At 47.6% G+C, this 21,160-nt stretch overlaps 1 protein-coding gene across 1 annotated transcript in view; it reads right to left on the bottom strand.

Annotated features, from left to right (window-relative positions):
• prex1 (phosphatidylinositol-3,4,5-trisphosphate-dependent Rac exchange factor 1) overlaps positions 1-21,160 on the bottom strand; it is a 70,202-nt gene that overhangs the window by 24,506 nt on the left and 24,536 nt on the right. The window contains exons 5-15 of the mRNA XM_062460550.1: positions 21,034-21,135; positions 20,635-20,796; positions 16,323-16,456; positions 15,657-15,772; positions 13,684-13,833; positions 10,821-10,968; positions 6,671-6,771; positions 5,024-5,127; positions 4,534-4,583; positions 2,566-2,641; positions 1,585-1,657 (exon numbers count right to left, since the gene is read on the bottom strand). Coding sequence (XP_062316534.1) covers positions 1,585-1,657; positions 2,566-2,641; positions 4,534-4,583; positions 5,024-5,127; positions 6,671-6,771; positions 10,821-10,968; positions 13,684-13,833; positions 15,657-15,772; positions 16,323-16,456; positions 20,635-20,796; positions 21,034-21,135 — 1,216 coding nt within the window. The remainder of the gene's footprint in view (positions 1-1,584; positions 1,658-2,565; positions 2,642-4,533; positions 4,584-5,023; positions 5,128-6,670; positions 6,772-10,820; positions 10,969-13,683; positions 13,834-15,656; positions 15,773-16,322; positions 16,457-20,634; positions 20,797-21,033; positions 21,136-21,160) is intronic.

Here is a 21,160-nt window from a genome sequence, read left to right as displayed (position 1 = left end):
GCTAGTTCATGTGTGTGTGTCTTCATGTGCGTGCTGGAAGGACACCGTGTTCTCTGCTCTTATCTTCTGGAAAACCTTTCCATGGAAAAGCCTGATTCCAACTGTTCAAGGAGACAACAGAGAGTGCAGCCCTCCACAGTGTTGGTCCTCGCAAGTGTTCGCTGTGTGACATGTACCAGTGCCACACAGCTTACAACGAACACACACACACATACATAGTACACACACACACACACACACAAACATACGTAGTACACACACAAACACGCTTAGCACACACACACACACCTACGCCCTGGCCTTGTGCCAAGAAAATGAAGTCTGACCTGAAGGTATTTCCTATTCACCTGGACAGGCCATCTAATACCTTAATGCCGTCTATTCAGCTCGAGGGTGCCTCTGGAAATCCCCTAATTTGGCTGTTCCAAGAACACGCATGCACACACACAAGCGCTAAATAATAAATACATAATTTAACTGCAGTATCTACAGTTCAGATGAGCTACATGGTGAAATGTAATACCCAAATGACCGCATGAACGATCTCAGAGAGAAACATTAGCTTTTAACCACAGAAAGGCTCACACACACACACACACACACACAATACGCAGCACAATACCCAGGTGACCACACAACAGTGCACAGTATCTGATCCTGTGGTTGGGCTTCAGCCATTATGTCATAACATCATTCGAGTTTTACTTAATAAAAACATTAAAGGGTCTTTGCGAGGTTCTCCCAAACATCTAGTTAACGGTAGCTGGTCCTGTGAGGTGCAGAGAGAGACAGGAGAGCCATAGAGGGGGAGAGGGGGTGTTGGTGTGTGTGTGTTTACAGACATGCTGACTAGGCCAGTAGGAGCGTTGGGGCGCTGAGCAGGTCAGACAGGTGAGAACACACCTCCTGTCATCAGAGGTCAGAGGGTCAAGGTGTGAAACCTGGTGCAGTAAAACCCACCAGCAGATGGCAGCGGGATCGTGTGTGTGTGGTAGAGAGTAACAGAGAGAGAGAGAGTAACAGAGAGAGAGAGAGAGAGTAACAGAGAGAGAGAGAGTAACAGAGAGAGAGAAACAGCGGAAGTTCAAAAAGAACACATGCAATTGTGCAAATCGCTGTGTGAGAGTGTAAGTTTCACAAGTGTGTACTCAAGAGTTTTGAGCTTGAGTGTGTGTGTGTGTGTGTGTGTGTGTGCATGGATGTGAAGGGTGATTACCCTTCACACAGTGCCGAGGATGCATGTAGGCTAAGCTGCCTCTGAAGGCAGATGTACTGTAGATGTTGATGTTGTTGACCCAGACAGCTCTGTAGCAGAAGCAAACAGCTCAGCTCAGGGTGCACTGCTGACATGGGTCACGGTTTGGGCTTTGGCTACAGTATTATACTGTAGGGTAAACAAGTTACTGTGTGTGTGTGTGTGTGTGGGGGGGGGGGGGGTTGGTGAAGGTGTGTGTTTGGTGCATGTGTGTCGATGTGTGTGCATGTGTGTGTGTGTGGTGCACCTGTTTGTGTGCTGCACCTGTGTGTGTGTGTGTGTGTGTGTGTGTGTGTGTGTGTGTGTGTGTGTGAGACTGACTGACTGACCGTGGTGCATGAAGCCGTTGTTGCACAGTCCCACCCCCAGAGTCACGGCATCATCGCGTGTGGAACAGTCGCCCTGGGAGACAAGATGACGCACGCATCACAATCCATAGTTACTATTTAAAGATTGGTTTATACCTTCACACACATGCACACTGTAATTTATTCAATGTGTGTGTGTGTGACTGTATGTGTGTGTGCGTGTGCGTGTGCGTGTATGTGTGTGTGTGCATGTAGTCTGCAAGGTTGCATGTAGTGGGGTACAAAGGTCTGAGATCACATTGAACATTCAATGGGGGACCTGAAGAATGAGAAAGCCCGAGCATTCTGGGACATCACATGGAGTTCTTTGGAACATTGTCAGATCATGCTGGGATAACATGGGTCATTAGGTTTTGCACAAACTTGTATCGAGTCAGTAAAGCCAAGAGGGGGGGAATACCAAATACAAAAAATTCTGACATTCCTGAACATTTCTCAAAAAGACTGAACTTTTCACTCAAATTGTTAAGCTGACAATATAATTTGTAATATTGTAGTACAAACAAAAAACATGCTAAATAGAAGCATCTTGACTTGTGGTCTCCGACTTAAGGACCATCCTATATGTGTGGGTGTCTTGGTGTATATACATGAGCATACAGTCTGCATGCCTGTGTGAACAGTATTTATACCAGTTTTACTTATATTAAGAGCATACTGCCTGTGTGTCTGGGTGCCTAAGTGTGTGTGCAGTGTACAGGAGTCAGGTGGCTGAGCGGTTAGGGAATCGGGCTAGTAATCAGAAGGTTGCTGGTTCGATTCCCCGGCCGTGCAAAATGACGTTGTGTCCTTGGGAAAGGCACTTCACCCTACTTGTCTCGGGGGGAATGTCCCTGTACTTACTGTAAGTCGCTCTGGATAAGAGCGTCTGCTAAATGACTAAATGTAAATGTACAGTATTTATGATTGTTCTACTTAGACTGTGACCCCCCTGGAATTTACCTGAGACAGGAGCCAGTCCACCAGCTTGCTTGCAGGCACCACCGACTTGAAGGTTTTCAGATGATAGTCTCTGTCCCTGAGAGTAGGACGGAGAGCACAGGTGAGCACAGGCAGACACTGAGCCCAAACACAGCCCTAGCCAGCCAGCAGGGACTCATGGACAATACGGTGTGGGCTTTTACCTGCTAAACACAGATGATTAAACACTGCCTGGCTCACTGGAGGTTCCACCTTTTAACAGAGCCTTTGGCTGATTGACTCTTCTGTCCTATTTTCTTTTTGTTCAACATGATTTTTTGGTGCCCTTTCTTGTTTCTAACCTGTAGCACTTTGAGATTTTAGCTCAATATAAAGTGCATGACAAATACTATTATTATTATTTGAAAACACATCTGCATCATCATCTCTCACATCTCCCATCCAATGGTGCCTTCTAAACATCCTCCTCAATGATTGTCTTCTTTTTTTTTTTCATGTTGTCTAGTTGAGGACCAATGGGAGATGGACTTCCTGTGTGACAGGTGTGTTTGTCATGACACACAGAGCCACAGGTTTAGGAGCTACTTTATCACTTCCTCTGATCGTACCTCCGCCTGGCAACATGCTATACACCTACACCGAGCTACTCCTGTTTTGAAACTTAGTAAGAATTACAGCCAAGGTCCAAAAACACCCACATGAGACCATTCTGGAAAGAGGAAGTGACTACAGGAAGTTGAAAAGGCTTACAGGAAGTACGGTTTAGACCCACATGACATGCCGACCACTGAGTACATCGTCTGACGAGTTGTTGACCTTGTCACTGTGATGGATGTGAGCATGTGTGTGTGTGTGTGTGTGTGTGTGTGTGTGTGTGTGTGTGTGTGTGTGTGAGAGTGTGTGTGTGTGTGAGTGTGTGTCCTCCTCACGTCCTCTCGTACTGCACATCTACTGGAAAACTCAAACAAAAGCCAGAACAACCACAGCAGAAGGCCTGATCAGACCCGATGATGCAATCAACATCAGCGTTGTAGGCCGACGCTTGCAACAGGTGAAATATTCACTTCAACAGGAAGTAGGTAACCAGGTCGAACCAGTAGCCGCAGTGTCCCTGCTACGCTGGACGCTGTGTAGAGGCGTGTCCCTGCTACGCTGGGTTAATGGAATCTCCAGCTGACCAGAGCCTATTTGTTCGCCTGTGACAATTGATACACTGGAGGCTTCAATCAGTGGCTGGATAGAGGGGGGAAGAGATGGAGACAGATAAAGACAGATAGAGACAGAGAGCAAGAGAGAGGGAGGGAGAAAAAGAGAGGGGGAGAGAGAGAGATTGAGAGAGAGAGAGTGCGAAAGAGAGAGTGAGAATGAGACAGAGAGAGAGAGTGCGAGAGAAAGAGAGAGTGAGAATGAGAGACTGAGTGAGAATGAGAGAGAGAGAAAGAGAGTGTGCATGTACTCCTGATTAGCACCATGTCTGCTTTCCTGTCTGGGTGCTACTGCTGAAGGTGACTCCCACAGAAAAATAAAGATTGATGCAGTGTTGCTGTGTTTGTCCAGGGTGTGCAAGTGTGAGTGTGTCACTGTGTTTCTGTGCTCTTGTGAGCAAACGTAAGATTTCCAACCCAGAATTCTTAATCTAAAATCACACATAGGTTCAAGGTGGTGAAGGCCAGTTTTCAATTCTACGCTCCCTGATAAACCCTCCTGCCCTTGAAAAACCTGACAACCCCGACCTGAATATCAATGTATAGCTGAAGAGGAAAATAAAAGGTGGGTTTCCAGACTGAGGAGGAGAGTGTGTGTAATGGCTTCACGTCGGCAGGCTGACCGTTTGTTCCACTGCACGCAGAGGGGATGGTGTGGGCTGAATGTGAATCTCATGAATATTCACAGACATGCACCTGGAGAGAGGGAGTGTGAACGAGGAGGGGGAGGGGAGAGAGAGGATTGAAAAGGAGGAAGAGGAGGAGCAGGAGGAGGGATACTTACTTGATGACAGGCGTGTACAAGCAGTGCAGGCGACAGTAGAGTCGTACACCCTACAGGGAGAAAGGAGCGGGTTTACATGTACATTTAGCAGACGCTCTTATCCAGAGCGACTTACAGTTAGTACAGGGACATTCCCCCCGAGGCAAGTAGGGTGAAGTGCCTTGCCCAAGGACACAACGTCATTTGGCACGGCCGGGAATCTAACCAACAACCTTCTGATTAATAGCCCGACTCCCTAACCGCTCAGCCATCTAACCCCTCTTTGAATCAGCTGGTCTAGCTAATCCTCCATCTCTGCCTACCGAGACAAAGCCCTGCTTCCTAACAGGGCGCTACAAGTGTTGTCAGGCGCTAATGAGTTAGCCCCGAGCTACCGTGCACGACATCACCTCTGACATAGACTCATCACAGCCAGAAATGTGTGTGAGAGGTCAGAGAGATCTCTCTCTCCCTGTCCCACACACAGACGCTGACACACACACACACACACCTTAGACATGATGTCCTCCATCTCGCTGCGGGCCTTGTAGGTTCCATCGTCATAGCGGAAGCGATAGAGCACCTGCTCGTTCTTGAACTGGTGCTTGTCCGACACTGGTAATGTCAAGAGGAGAGAGAGAGAGAGAGAGAGCGTGGAGACAGAGAGGCGAGAGACAAAGAGAAAAAAGGAGAGAAACAGTGAGAAGGAGAGAGGGATAAATGTCAGGGCTGATTGGTTTTCTGCTTTTAAGATGTATTACTTTAGAGGTCATGTGTGTCCGTTACTGTTCCTTCCACCTCAACAACTCTAGACTACGGGTCCATCTCAATCAGCCACAACAGCTTCCTCTTGTTGTCTCCTTTTGTCAGCCCTTCTATTCTTTACTTAGAACACTTTAAATCGGTAATGCCAATATGGTTGCAACCTCCCATCCTCAAGTCCAGCTCCTTGAAGGACACCTAGTTTTAGATGTAAGGAGTATTGACGTGTTCCTTGCCAAAAATAGGGAGTTTGTCTTTGACTCAATATTTCCCTCCCTCCCCCTCTCCCTCCTTGTGTCCACTCTCCAAGCCTGTCACATCACCTCATGCCTCCAGGTCACTGACTAATAAGTGGCTACACTGTCCCTGTTCAGCCATCACCGGCCTGCCCCACTTGACCACAACCCTCCACTCCTAACCCACAAGCCCCCCTCACACACACACATACTCCGAGCCCAACCCCCCACACACACACTCAGGAACCTGCAGCTCTGTGCGCCAGGTTGGTGTGTGGGGGCTGCCTTTCACAGTTTACGTCTGGGATTACCTACGGTCCAGGCCCCCAGTGACTCAATGTCAAACTCCCTTCATAAATTATTTAGAGGATGGTGTGTGCATTTCTTTTTTCAATGCATTATTTCAGTTTGTGACCATTTTGCCCGAGAGACTGATTCAAGCTCAACCTGCCGGACCATTAGACATTTTTGAGGAACACATCTTTGGCTTTACATGGCCTTAAGATTAAACGCTGCACTGCTAGGAAGGAGAACTGAAAATACCAGACAGGGTGCAAAATATCATTAAGTCAATAACGAGAGTGAGTGAGTGAAAGTAAGAATGAGAGAGAGAGACCGAAAGAGAGAGAGACTAACAGGCTGACAGTGTATTTGTGCATGAGTAAGAAGGAGAAAGTGTTACGGAACGTTGAAAAGAAAGTAACAGAAATTAAATTAAGTAAATGGTGTGAGACTAGAATCTACTCATTCAGTAGTAGGCTACAGTAGCCTTAAGGGAGCGTTTCATTTGAAAAGTCCTATCGCACATTGAGTCATTTAGCAGACGCTCTTATCCAGAGCTACTTACAGTAAGTACAGGGACATTCCCCCCGAGGCAAGTAGGGTGAAGTGCCTTGCCCAAGGACACAACGTCATTTGGCACGGCCGGGAATCAAACTGGCAACCTTGAGATTACTAGCCCGATTCCCTAACCGCTCAGCCACCAGACTCACATTCTCAACACAAGTCTCAGAGAGACAACCGGAGATAAAGTAATGAGGGAGAAAACAAACAGTAGAGCTTGAACTGATGAAGTATAACGAAAGGAGGAAATGAAGAACGAAGGAGTGGAAAAAAAAAAGAGGAAAAAGAGGAAAGACGAGTGGAGGGTGTTCTCTCACCGTGGTGGATGATGCCGTTCTCCAGAAGCGCCTGGCCCAAGTTCACCCCCTCATCCGGCTTACTGATCTCCCCGCTCTCAATCAGCCAGGACACAAACTCACTGTGGACACACAACACAACCTCACATGAAACACAAACTCGCATGGCTTTATACTGTATGTACCCCACACCACAGTGAGTATACTGTATGTACTCCACACCACAGTGAGTATACTGTATGTACCTCACACCACAGTGAGTATACTGTATGTACTCCACACCACAGTGAGTATACTGTATGTACCTCACACCACAGTGAGTATACTGTATGTACCCCACACCACAGTGAATATACTGTATGTACCTCACACCACAGTGAGTATACTGTATGTACCCCACACCACAGTGAGTATACTGTATGTACCTCACACCACAGTGAGTATACTGTATGTACCTCACACCACAGTGAGTATACTGTATGTACCCCACACCACAGTGAGTATACTGTATGTACCTCACACCACAGTGAGTATACTGTATGTACCCCACACCACAGTGAGTATACTGTATGTACCTCACACCACAGTGAGTATACTGTATGTACCCCACACCACAGTGAGTATACTGTATGTACCCCACATCACAGTCAGCGTGACCTGACCTACCTTGTGTCCTCGTGTGGACACAAGACATGACATGGCAGAAAGCCAGCAGCCACTAAGAGGGGCCTTCATCTTATGTGACATGAATATATTACAGTTATGACAGCAAACCCTGTGAAGTGTGACACAGCTAACACAGCTAACACAGCTAACACAGCTAACACAGCTAACACAGTGGACACACACATGCTGGACAGTTCCGTTTGACTTGACTCCCTTCTCTCCTCTCCAACAGGCTGCCTTGTGACGTGCTGTGTTCCACTCACACCACCCTCCATTAGGGTGTGGAGGCCATCCTCACCCCCACCTCCACCTCCACCCCCACCTCCACCCCCACCCACACCTCCACCCCCCCCACCCATCTGACACTCGGCTGTTGCACTGGCCAAATGTTTGAAGGAGAAAATGACATTTCCCTCTGCTCAATCTTCCACGCTGTTGAGCAAAATCAATTCCCCAAAGAATGATGAACAGTGAATGAGAGACAGAACAATCTGAGCAACCGTGTGTGTGTGCGTGGGTCTGTGTGTGTGTGGGTGCCATGGAGCCCCCCTGTGTAGTATTATGTACGTGTGTGCGAGTACTGCTTATAAACACGTCATCTCTTAGCATGTGTTTTCATGCAAAATATATGTGTGTGCACAAGGGCATGACACTGTGAAAGCAGACTGAAAGCCTGTGTGTGTGTGCATGTGTGTTCATGCAAAAATGCATCCACCTTGAGCCATCTGCTTCTACCAGGGCTCTATTGTCTATTGTCCGGCTGACGTATTGAGTATATTTTACCATAATTAGAACCCTCACACACAAACCATTAACTATTACTGCTCAGGTAGGATTCAAACATATGTGTGTGTGTGTGTGTGTGTGTGCGCGGATGTACCAGTGTGTCAAAGTGAGAAACTGTTAATTAACATTGGCAGAGGATTCAAGTGGATGTGGAGGGGGCAGGCTGGGTGGTGGGAGTGTGTGTGTGCGCGTGTGCGAGTGTGCGAGTGTGCGAGTGTGTGAGTGTGCGAGTGTGTCTGGGGGTGCTTACGTAAGAGCCTGATTAATTCTAGCCACAAGGCATGTATGGAGCAGAGTATATCCCTGTTAATAAGACGGGACCAGACCACACAGATGTTGAGTGTGTGTCTGGGTGTGTTTGTGTGTGCGTGTAACTTTCTACTAGTCAGCCGGTGCTTCATGCATGTCTTGCTGAGTGATGTCATCCATATTAGCTATTGGAAATAAAGTGACTTCATGTTTGAGGCATCATTCTTTCTCTTCCTAGCATGAACTCACCATGAACAAGATCTAACAAGTTACCCCCTCTCCTGCACAGCGATTCGTGAATTCTCACTCAGGACGCTTAGGACGGTGTGCTTGGTAGAAACCTAATGTCGCTGGCACGATAAACATCTTCTACAGCAGATTTCACACCCACAAATGGACCAAGAAGGCCCTGCTGGACTCTGAAAGCCATGATGCTATGCAAGTTCCACTCAAAATAAATAACCTGCATCAGCAAACGGGCCAGGTACACTGAGTGTGGAGAAGCTATAGGAAGACGAACTAGCAGACAGCTGACAACCACATTGAAGCTGTTGACAAATGATGGAATTATGCTATCAATAAAGCTGACACTGTCGAACAGGCACTCTCTGTAGCGGTCTGATTCAATAAGACCCACTTAGCAAGCACCGCTATCTGCTGGGCTTTCTCAGACTAGGAGATGCTTGCTCATAATGTCATCAGATACAAACCTAGGTTGCACTCATTACCAAGGAGGGAGGGAGGGAGGCTGGGTAGGGGGGAGGGAGGGAGGCTGGGTAGGGGGGAGGGAGGGAGGCTGGGTAGGGGGGAGGGAGGGTGGGAGGGAGGGAGGCTGGGTAGGGAGGATAGGGGGAAGGAGGGAGGGATTGATGGAGGGTAGGAGAGAGGGATGGAGGTGTGGAGGGGTGGAGGGAGGGAGGGAGGGAGGGAGGGAGGGAAGGAAGGAAGGAAGGAAGGAAGGAAGGAAGGAAGGAAGGAAGGAGGGAGGGAGGGAGGGAGGGGGCCTGGCGAGTCTCCTACATGAAGTGCTGACAAGAAGGAATACTGTTTGATATGGATCGCTTTCCCAGACGCACGCAAGCACGTCTGCGTGGGCAGGCACACACACACACACACACCATACACACACCATACACACACAGGGGTGTTTGGCTGCACTAGAATGCAGAGTGCAGTTCCATGAACAAACAGTCTAGCCACGAGTCACAGGAAAAACAACAACAAGGAGACACGTCACGTCTCACTGAGCTTGACGGAAGTTTGGTGATGGATGGGAGGAATCAGGAAACAGCACGATCCATGAAATACATACTTCATGACAGCTGATTTTATTTAGATTTCCTACGTTGAAAATCTGGTTTGCGACTATGAATGTGAATCAACAGATGGCTATATTTAATCCTTAACGCACAATATCCACCCGTAGCCTTCGTGGTTGAACCCTCACCTCAGTCTACTGTGTGAGTAGCATCTCACCGATCACACAGCAAACCGTTACCTCCTGCGCTTTACTACATCTTGCGTTACTTTTAACAGCCATTTAAACTTAGCTCAGACCACAAGTTCATGGAGGCAAGTTTGCAGGTCTGCCTTAATCACTCCTATCGCCCTAACAGTCCGTGCCCCGTGCCCCCGTCCCCCCCGTCCCCCCATCCACCAAATCGAAGGAGAATTTTAATTGCTGTTTGGAATCTCGCAAAAAGTGATTGTGTTGAGCTGAGGGAAGTCATGGAAAATGCCTCGCTGCTGGCAAGACCCTCATTGTCCATTCATGGCACTGAAAGACTAAAGGGAACAAGAAAGAAAAAAAACTGCAGCTCAGTCCAGCGGCCCACTGTTCAAGGGAGGGTCTTCCTAATTAAGCTGTGAGTGTGTGTTGAGACCTAACGAGTGATTGGCTCCTGACTGAGGGGGGGAAAAACAATTCCAGGCAAACTCGTTCATCAGTTTGGGCACTGGGAGACAGATTGAGAGTGTGCGTGTGTTTGTGTGTGTGCGTGTGTGTGTGCGTGTCCATGTCTGCGTGTGTCTTCTGTGTGTGTGCAAGTGGGTGTGCAAGTGTGTGTGTGAAAATAGAAGGCCAGCTGACAGAGGAAGTGTCAGCTTCAGGAAACTCTAAGAGGAACTACAGTACTTAGCACACTGTAGAACAGTGGGAGGTGAACTCAAACCACGGCACAAAGAACAGAAGGATGTCATGATAGCAGCAGGTAGGGCATATAGCCAGGCACACACAGAGTGAATGGCTTTTCTTCTGAGTGCCTAAGTTTACACAGCAGCAATTAGTCAAGATGAGGTTGGAATTAACGCAATTACGTGGATTAAAAACGGCACCTCTCACAGAATTCCACCATGACATTTTTAAACACATCGTACATTAACCGTTTCAAGATCAAACTTGAATGGATTTCAATGAATTCTGGAATAAAGCTTCAGTGTTGACGGTTAGTGTACTTCGAAAACAACTCACTTTCCCATGAAGCATTTGGGTACGATGCTCAGCTTCCTGCGCCGATCCTTGATCAGGTGGCGGCTCTTAGTCATCATGTTGTGGTAGAGCTTCTCTCCCTTCTCTGCAATCATCACATAGGCATCCCTCTCCATACCCAGTTTAAGGCCTGCAAGACACATAATCAGTTAATTAGTATGCTTGCTAGCAGAAAGTTACACTGTAATAGTACTATCAAGTTTTTGTGGCGATCTTGCTTTGACCTTCTTAGTAAGATGTCATAAAACAATAACTGAGTCTTGGGGAGTTGGCTAACTAGTTAAAAGTGTGTGTTACGGAACATGTGAGTTAACCAGCTAGCTGTGTGTGGCCCGGTAGTATGAGTTGGCTAGCTTGCTGGCTAGCTGCAGCAGTGTCGTCGGATCTGAAATACAACATGCAGAGAAAGGACAAACTCGCAGGTACTTCAATATTTTGTTAACCATTACGTTTTTTGTGGTTGTTGTTGAGGCGACTGAGCATTCACGTTCTTAAAAATAAAAACTTAGGTGAAGAAATGAGTTACAGTATTTAAGTGAGATTCAGATCTTCCCTTTCTGCACAAGCAATTCCCATGGATTCCCATGACTGGCATTCTGACTGGCATCTGGTGCTCCAGGAGTAGCTATTGTTTCACCATGCCAAAAAAAAAAAAAAAACTGGGTTCCCAGGGGGGCACCCAACTTCCCCTTCGTAGCCCTCAGACGTCTACACATGTACCAGCTCCCTGGGGGAGAGGCAGGAGAGGGGGGCGAGGGGGGAGAGGCAGGAGAGGGGGGTCTTTCATGGGGCTGTGAGAAGACACAATGAAGGGTCTTGCAGAGTTATCGCAGAGTTATCGCAGAGTTCAGACAAAGTACAGATGCAGCTGAGGAACTCAGTGCGGTGGCTTGTGCCTGACGCCTTCTTGTGATGGAACACCAGATGTTTATCCCCCCCACACACACACACACCCCTTGTGCCTGCCTGCCTGTCAATCAAAGTGCTGCTCCTGTTGTTTATTGTGAAGCTGAAGTTCAGAAGTCAACAGTGGGCCTTTTGACCCAGCTAGGCTCCACAGAGCTCTTCGTCTCAGCAGCTCGGCTCCGTCGTGAGGCTTTCTGACCTGCTAAACACCACAGTGGGGCGAACACAGCTTAAAGATGTTCAACTCCACCATGGGGCTGTCAGAGCCTCCTAGCTCCACCGTGGGGCTCTCTGAGAGGTTAAACTCCACCGTGGGGTTGTCAGAGCCTCCTAGCTGCACTGTGGGGCTCTCAGAGGTTAAACTCCACCGTGGGACTGTCAGAGCCTCCTAGCTGCACCGTGGGGCTCAGACCATTTCCATTACAGGGGCTTGGAACTGACTGCTACTGATGGAGGTGGGGTTGGATTACATTTGACAGCAGCTGGACTGGGCTCAAACAAAGAGTGTCATTGAATAAGAGTGGGGTCTGTCCGGTGCCGAGGCTCTGAGCTTCTGGTGCAGCTGTCTGAGCATGTCCAGAGACACTCTCCCTTCCCACTCCTGCTGGCACCAGCTAACACGCTAACCAACCCATATTCCCTCTGCAAAAAAACACAGATAAGATGGCCCCAGCCTTTCCCAGCTGGTAGGCTTAAGACAATGGAGCTGCTCTGGGAACAAGAGGCGGGCTGACAACAACATACTGTGTTGGTCGATAGCGGAAAAAAACTAACATTTGAAGGAATGAAGTAATTAGGATGCAACTGGATCGTTCTTAAATTGTACAATGTATTAATGTGTTGATGTCTAAACTTCCAGATGTGGTTGAAGGGGCAGGATCTAAGAAGAGGGGGTCTGGGGTGTTAGAGGGAGGGGCGCCTGGACAAGTATGACTGATCTGGCATCTGTTAGCCTCAGGTTGATTTCCGCCCAGCCGTAACCAGACACCCCAGGCGCAGGGAACCCCACGGCTTTCCACATCCCTCCACTTCCACAACAGGTTCAGGTGCTGAGGCCAGAGGGCTTTGCAATAACTGCTTACCTAATTCCCATCCAAACAGCAACACGGCCAATTTGAAAGCTATTCAAGCTGCAGTTGTACACGGCAAAAGCCCAGGTGTAATTAATGTCTTGCACCATCTGTTGTTTGAGCCGATTTGTTCTCGTATTGCTTAGGGGGAATCTGTTTTTTGGTTTGGATTTTTGGTGACCAACGCTATCAGATGTCACATTGCCCACAGCCACAGGAGTAGTAAACGCCTTTCCAAGCTTTACTCACAGCGGTGAACACACACACACAATAACAGAGACAGGTGGCTGTCAGAGAACAGGTGTTCTTACTCTTGTTGGAACCCCTTTTGAAGTAAAAAAAAATTAAAAAATACAAAATTAAAAATACCTAAAAGGGTAAATTTGTTTAAGAAGACGAGTTAGAAATTGTGTTAAATTGCTTGAAAACTGTTGTTCACGAGTACAAGAATGTACCATGGGGAGGTAGTGTAATCTCTTTAGAGAAGATTCTGGTTAATGAAATCCTGGATATTTTGAGTGTACATGACCTAAAAAACTAAAAAACAAATACTGTTAAAAACAACATGCTATGTGGAGTATGAATGTCTAGACATATCCTCTGTAAGAGTTATATTACAGACAGCAACTCCATGAGGTGCACAGTGTCCTGTTTAGATGTTCTTTGCCAAGTCACAGCTAGCCTATTTCCGGACCTCGATGGGACCGAAGAGGCTCTTTACTGCACCTCGTGGGCTTGTTTGTGAATGAACAGCTCGTAACAGGTGGTTCTAGGGTTCAGTGTCACCCAAGCTTATATTTATTAAAACAGAGTATTGGCAGTAAACTAGTGCTAGGACCATAAACAAAAGCTATCTTTGCTTCACTCACTCTCTCTTTGTTCACGCTCCCTCAAGATGGCGTCCAGCCACTTCTGCTTGTCCTCTGCATTCTTGGCCATGCAGACGAACCACTTGTTCTTGGCCGTGTTGTGGATCTTCCAGCCATTGGTCACTGTGTAGTTGTTACTGTGATAGTCCGCTAGGGGAGAAAACGAAACAGTTGACAGAAGTCGTTTGGTATACACACACGACAACAGAGCCTTTCTCCAATGTTGCACTTTTGATGTGGCAGTTGGGAATGTGAAGTCTGGTCTTTGAAAATGACGGACCTATTACACTACTGTTTATGCTGACCTTCCTGAAGAAGCACTCACAATATACTCTGAGGTTAATGTCAATTGAAAATAACATTACAAAACCAATATAGATTTCATGTCAATTACTAAGATAAATATTGAACAGTTTAAAAGTATAGCCCTGACTACAGAGAAATCTTGATTTCTCCATTTTTCTCTCACTGCCATTAATGATCCCCCCCCCCCCCCCCAAAATTATCTTTTTTCTTTCTTTCATCTTTCTTTCCCTTGTGCTCACTCTCCTCTTTCCCGCAACATTCTAATTTTATCATCCGTTCGGCTCCAGGTGAATGTGTTCTGAATAATGAATGCCCCTGGGTAATGGGGTGCATTAGTGTGATGTTTAAAAGGTCATATAAATAGATATGATACCCCAGGGCCCAAGGGGACAATTTGAACGTTAAAGGGAGAGCACAAGTAGATCGTATTGGAAAAGGTGTTCACTTAACGTGTTTGGGAGTGGTGTATTTGGGGGGGGGGGGGGGGGGGGGACAAGAGTCTGCAGGAGAGAGAGGAGGAGTACAGTGTGTCGTCGTCTCATGAGGCGAGGTAGTCGAATCAAAGGGACGTACAGTACAGGCTAACAAGAGATCCTTGTTTCATAAGATGAGGAACTGGCTGCTTTTATCTAGGTAAGAGCGCAAAGATGTTCTTCAGTGCGAAAACAATCTGTGGGTTAGATGTTTTCACGAGCACGTTGGCACCATTCTCTTTCTGAGAAACGCGCTGTTTTGCACTGTGGTTTCCTCTTTCACACCCCGGTACGAGAGCAAGCAACACACAGATACAGGGTATGTGTGTTTGTGTGTGAGTGTGAGTGTGAGTGTGTGTGTGTGTGTGTGTGTGTGTGTGTGTGTGTGTGTGTGTGTGTGTGTGTGTGTGTGTGTGTGTGTGCGTGTGTGTGTGTGTGTGTGTGAGTGAGTGTGAGTGTGTGAGGCCTGGGTCTGCTCTGTCTCGTTAGTTTATCAAAAGGAAACACTTGAGATAGAAGATAGAAGAAGAAGAAGACGGTAATTTCACCCAGAGGCCTAAAGCAACAAAGCCTGGCAAAACACTAATGCGGTGTGCAAGAAACCACAGAAGGAAAAAAAAACACAAGCAGAGTGTTGATGGTAGATATGGTACGAGAACAGCCTGGCTTCTTGTTTAGGGGTGTGAAACTTGAGTGGTTTGTGTCTGTGTTTGTGCACGTGAGATTCTGTGCATCACTCGCCAATCCTTCAACTGCCAGTCTGTCAGATTCACATCAGCATTCTGTACTAAGGAGTGGTTCTAACATGAAGAGTGACATTAACATATTTTATAAGCATCTTCACTGCCTCATTCTATCTAGCTAGGGGTTAGGGTAAGGTTGGACCTACAATGACGTCAATTAGTAGGATATTTAGAGTACAATGAATCTGAATGGTCTTCTTGACAAAGGGTAAATTATGCCAAAGTACAACATATCCCTTGTCTTCTTTTAGGGTTTAGGTTGGTTTAGGTGCAGTTCTGCGGGTGTATGTGGAGCCCTCGGAGACATTGCGTGTAAAAAGGGGTTAGTTGTGTGTGTAACAGTTAAACTGGATTTGATTTAGCCACGAATGAAAGGACAGAGGGATGAATGATGGATACGAGCAGATTCGTGTTTCCAAACTTAAGATGGCCGACGCTGGCAAACACACACCTGTTCCATCCTCAACGTTTTCCACCTCCATCACCTCAGTGTTGATTCTTCCCCTGAACAAATAGAGCGGACCATTGATGGACTTGGTCCTCTTGGTGGACTTCTTCCCAGAAACCCTAGAAAAAGAGGCAAAATGTTGTCAAAAGTAGTAATACGCTGCTGAGGAAATGAGGCTGTTGGTGCCAGTTCTGAAAACTGAGCCTAGATGTTTTGTTTGTAAATAAATGAGCTGGGCATGCAAACAGGAATTTGGAAATTCTAACTAATGTCCCAGTTTTCCAGGCCAGGCTCCTGTCTGTAAAACTCAGCTCTTGAATGAAAACTCTGTACTGTTAGTCTACAGTATATTCCCCTCAATTTGTCTTCCCTCGTAAAACAGGTCAGAGACTAGACCACTAAGGGTGGGGGGAAAAAATCACATTTGAATCGCGATTCAGTTTGCTAGCGATTCAGATTGATTCACAAATGTATGTGAATCGATTTTTTTATGATGTTTTTTATATATATATATTTGTTTTTATCTCTGAAAAATTTGGAATCGATTTTTAATCTAATCGTAACCCCAAGAATCGATTCGAATTGTAAGGTACCAAAAGATTCCTGCCCCTAGGAACCACTGTAGCATGTTTCAAGAGGGAAGACAAATGAAGTTTTGGCCTTACTCACCTGGACTTCCTCTTGCAGTACACCAGGAGGTTGTCGAACAGGAAGAACACTCTCTCCTGGATGTTGCCTGCTGAGATCTTGAGAAGGTTACCATGGAGAAGTAGCTCTGTGCTGATGTCTGTCAGGTTGGTTCCCTGCAGAAAAACACAGGAAGTCGAAACCGTGACATTAATCGACTGGATCCTCAAATCTTAAAACAATAAACTTCTTGATGACAATACATATTCGAGTTTGAACTCGTTTCGTGACTTCAGAGTTTGCAACCTCAGTGAAAACTATTCAAAACAGAAAATTCCGAACTGTTCCCTTGGATTCCGTTCAAACGATCTGCTTCCATCCCATTGTCCTCCAAAGACAGCAGGCCTACAGTCAACACTAGCCTTTCCCTGAACCTTTGAAATCTAGAGCTCAAAATTCCCATAAATGCTTAAAAAGGAGCCTGTGGTATCTTAACAGTGTGTCTCAGCAGAATGTACCAGAAGATGTGTAGGTTTCTGGGAGTTCATGAGTGAATGCTATTGGCAAACCCCACATTGGGAGAAAAACAGGAGCCACTTTAAACAGTGCCAGACTGGGTCCCTGGGGGCCTTCTGGTGAGCTCCAGACAGAGAGACTGTTTATTCTGCTCCTACAGTCCAGATCCCCTCACACCACTGCAGGCTGGGGCTGGACAAGTATTCGACAGTTTAGGAGGTTTTCCTAATGCGTCATGACGGTGTTAAGATTTGTCATAAGATATGTTGTGTTACGGCAGGTTAAGGCACAAGTGTGACAGAACAATCAATGTGAAGTGTCACCTAATCCCTCAGGGGTAAAGACACAATCTGGAACTTTGTCGCAGGTGCCGAAACTCAAACACCCACCACCACCACAAAAAAAAGAAGTACTTCCTAATAATCCCACCACCTTTTTCCTGACAAGAACTAAAGAGGAAATTGGGCCTCCGTTCCAAAACACTGTGACCTGTGCAACCGTGACATATGAAAACATCGACACCCAACCCATAGTCTCACTTTCACACAGTAAACCAACAAGCTGCTCGCCTTTCACCGCCTGAGCCAAATGGACCCACAGGTCAGGCCTTGTTACCAGGAAACCGAGAAAGCCATCTCTGAATCTGCTAACCCACATTTCAGAGCATCTCGGTGACAAGACGCTGCATCCCGTTAAAGGGCCAAAGAACGTTCCTTACCGAAGAAATTCAACCTGTTTCATAACGCACCTCGTTCCCTCCCTTCAGTGTAAACATCGTAATCTCTGTGTTGTGTGGCTTTTGAAACACGATAACGTCAATCTCGATGTCTCAGAAGGCAGAACGTGGCTCACGCAGTCCAGACACCAATTAACCTTTACACTGCTGTCATCAAGGGACCCTTCATCCTACAGAATTAATTCATTCTTTCTGACATAACATTTGATGGGATTCAATTGAAGTAAAGAAAAAAAAAAGTCTGACCGGATGTGTGTGAACCTTGCTGAGATCTAGGCTGCATCAATAATGTACGACACTTGGGTTGAAACAGCAAGGTGATATTTCAGTGAATCAGTGAATCAGTGAGTCCTTTAACAACGGCCATTCCCACGCCCCAGACATAGGTGTGTTTTCTGAGTAACTGTAGTGAGCTAGGTGCACGAGCACGGAGATGTGCACAGGCCATGCCTGTAGGGACGGCAAGAGAGGACCACCACATCGGCCCCAGAAACTCATGTCCGTGTTAAATGGATGGTGCCAACTCGAATCGACTGGAACCAAGCAGGGCCATGTGTGGGTATTGGATATGCCCCCCCACCCCGTGCCTTTCTATAGAACATCCCTTACACACACTCACACACACACGCATACACACACACACACTCACACACACTCACACTCGTCTCTTTGATGTCATGCTCATCTCCCGCACACTAGAAAATTCCCCTCCACCAAGCATCCATAATCGATTCCTCTGGGCACTACATTTGCGCTGGACATACATCTCTCCAGGAAAACCCATTATCTGCCCTTTTTACAGGTGCGTTCCAGCCAAACTGGGCAGACAGATCATGTTTTGCAGGATCAATGCTAAACCCTTGTGCTAAACTGTGCATGATCTAAGTGTGTGTGTGTTTGTGTGCTTTTGCCTTTGCATGCATCCGCTCATGTACTGTACAGTAGGGTCGAACAGTTTGAGACCACTATACTTTTAGCATTTGTTTACAGAGTGACACAGATCTTTTCATCAATATGCTTAACAGTTTGAGTGAAATGGGGATACATTTATCTTAGTATTTGGTATCTGCCTCTTTTTTGCTTTAATGACATGCATGGACTATTCACAAGTTTGTGCATGACCCATGTTATTCGAGCATGATTTGACAATGTTCCAAAGAGCTTATTTCTCTGTCCTCAGTTCCCCTTAATGTTCACCGTGGTCTCATACTCTCGGACCCTCCTGCTTAATCCCTCTTTGTGGGTTGTCATGCGTCTGTGTGTGTGTCTGTATGTACAGTGTGTGTGTGTGTGTGTTTGTGTATAATGGAGGCTGTCAGTGCAGCAGTAATGTGTCTGGGTCTCATTCGGCAGTGCTCCTCAGCCTCCATTAGGACTGGAGGTGATTACCCAGGGTGGGGGAGGGCAGGGTGAGACTAATGTGGTTAAAATTGGAGTGTTTATGGAGGAGAGTGGAGGAGAGGCAAAGTGCCTTGCCTGAGGATTAACTCTGATACGGGGAGAAAGCTAAAAAACTTCAAGAGACTTACCGAGTTGGCAAAAAAGAATTGTGTTTGTTCCAAATCCAGACTAAAACACGAGAAGTCGGATGGTGTTTTGGTGGTTGGTTCCACAGCCGACATTTTCTGTTTTGTCAGACGGTTCATACTGGCCTAACATAGACAGTGTTTAACTCTCTGTGTTACGGTATACTATGTTTGCATGTATTCTCCTAATTGTTTTGATCAGAGCAGTGGTGACTAGGAACACATTCAGAGTGTGTTTGACAAGGAAATTGATGTGGAAACCGCAATGCCATTCAATCATCTCCGTCTTCTAAATATACTCTTGTTAAACATACAACAGCTTCTTGTTTGATATGCTTTGGAAGAACAACAAGCCGGAGGGTCAAGCGGTGACATTTTCAGGGAGAGAGAGAGGGAGAGGGAGAGTGAAAGAGAGGGGGAGGGAGAGAGAGAGAGAGAGAAGGAGAGAGAAAGAGAGGGGGAGGGAGAGCGATAGGGAGGGAGAGAGGGAGAGAGGGAGAGAGAGAGAGCGAGAGAGAGCGAGAGAGGGAGAGAGAAAGAGAGGGGGAGGGAGACCGATAGGGAGAGAGAGAGAGAGAGAGAGAGAGAGAGAGAGAGAGGGAGAGAGAGAGGGAGAGAGAGGGACAGAGGGGGAGAGAGAGAGAGAGAGAGAGAGAGAGAGAGAGAGAGAGAGAGAGAGAGAGAGAGAGAGAGAGAGAGAGAGAGAGAGGGGGAGGGAGACCGATAGGGAGAGAGAGAGAGAGAGAGAGAGAGAGAGAGAGGGAGAGAGAGAGGGAGAGAGAGGGACAGAGGGGGAGAGAGAGAGAGAGAGAGAGAGAGAGAGAGAGAGAGAGAGAGAGAGAGAGACAGAGACAGAGACAGAGACAGAGACAGAGAGAGAGAGAGAGAGAGAGAGAGAGAGAGAGAGAGAGAGAGAGAGAGAGAGAGAGAGAGAGAGAGAGAGAGGGAAAGAAGAGGGGCGCTCGTCTTGGCAGTCACTAAAGAGGGATGGCACAACGAGGGCCCCCCGTCTCTCTCCGTTTCTCACAGTCGCACCGTGTGAGACAAGCCCCACCCCCTTGGGCTCCACCGATTGGGCAAGGTGCCCACTGGCGCTCCCCTCGGCACCCCTGAGTGGGCAGATTGTCCCCTCTGTGTCCGTGGGGACAAGGGCTTCGTTGTGACGGGTGAGGGAGGCGTGAAAAACGCGCTCCGCTCCCAAGCCCTGTCCGTGGCCCCTGCACGCTGAAGGATGATTTGTCCGAGAGAGCCTTTGGCTCTGAGACGGACAGGAGAGGCTGCTTGGTGGCCTGTCTTGAGAACAGACTGGAGCTTTCACTCACTGTTCGTCTAGAATGAGAGGCCCTGGCTTTCACCATCCACACTTTAAACTCTATTAAAGAGTATTAAACTAGGTTTGGCGAGGGGTCTCTCTCCCATCCATTCCCCAGCCTCTGCATCGGTCCTTTTCCGTCCCTCTCTTCAGACTTCCTCCCATCTCTCCTGCTTGGCTTTTCCTTCTCCCTCACCCCCCCAATCCATCTCCTCCCTCTCCTCTCCCCATCTCCCCCCTCTCCTCTCCCCACGTCCCTCTCACCTCCCAGCCCTCGATGTGGGACTGAAGCTGCTCCAGGGCCTCCAGCTTCTCCATCTGCCTCTTGGTCTCGTTGATGTTGGAGCACACGGCCTTCATCACCTGCAGGGCCTCCTCCACCGCCGGGTAGTCCGGATGCTTCTTCGGGGTCCTCTTCAGCAGCTCCTGAACCCAGGAACAGCACAGGGGAGGGGGGAGGAGGAGAGCGGATGGGGGGGGGGGGGGGGGAGGATGGGTGAGGGGGTGGGAGTGGAGATAGGGGTGGGTGAGGATGGGTGAGAGGCATATTGAGGGGAATTATATGCAGAGCAATGGGAGGGAGAGACAAAAGGGAAGTGGGGGACATTGCAGAGGGAGCTGAGAGTAACCAGGCAGCTTAGGGGAGAGCAGGGCTGGGCTGACCTTTAGCAGGAGGGGGTATTTGCAGATCCTCTGGATGGGGCTTAGCAGGTATCCCTCCAGAGGAACGTCTGTGCTCTTCTTCCCTCCCAACAGCATACAGTGCTGGGGACGAACACACACACACAGT

The sequence above is a fragment of the Osmerus eperlanus genome, chromosome 4 (genome assembly GCF_963692335.1).
Source record: "Osmerus eperlanus chromosome 4, fOsmEpe2.1, whole genome shotgun sequence".
Lineage (NCBI taxonomy): Eukaryota > Metazoa > Chordata > Actinopteri > Osmeriformes > Osmeridae > Osmerus > Osmerus eperlanus.
Note: the sequence above shows the minus strand (reverse complement) of the source record. Positions and strands in the feature narration are given on the sequence as shown.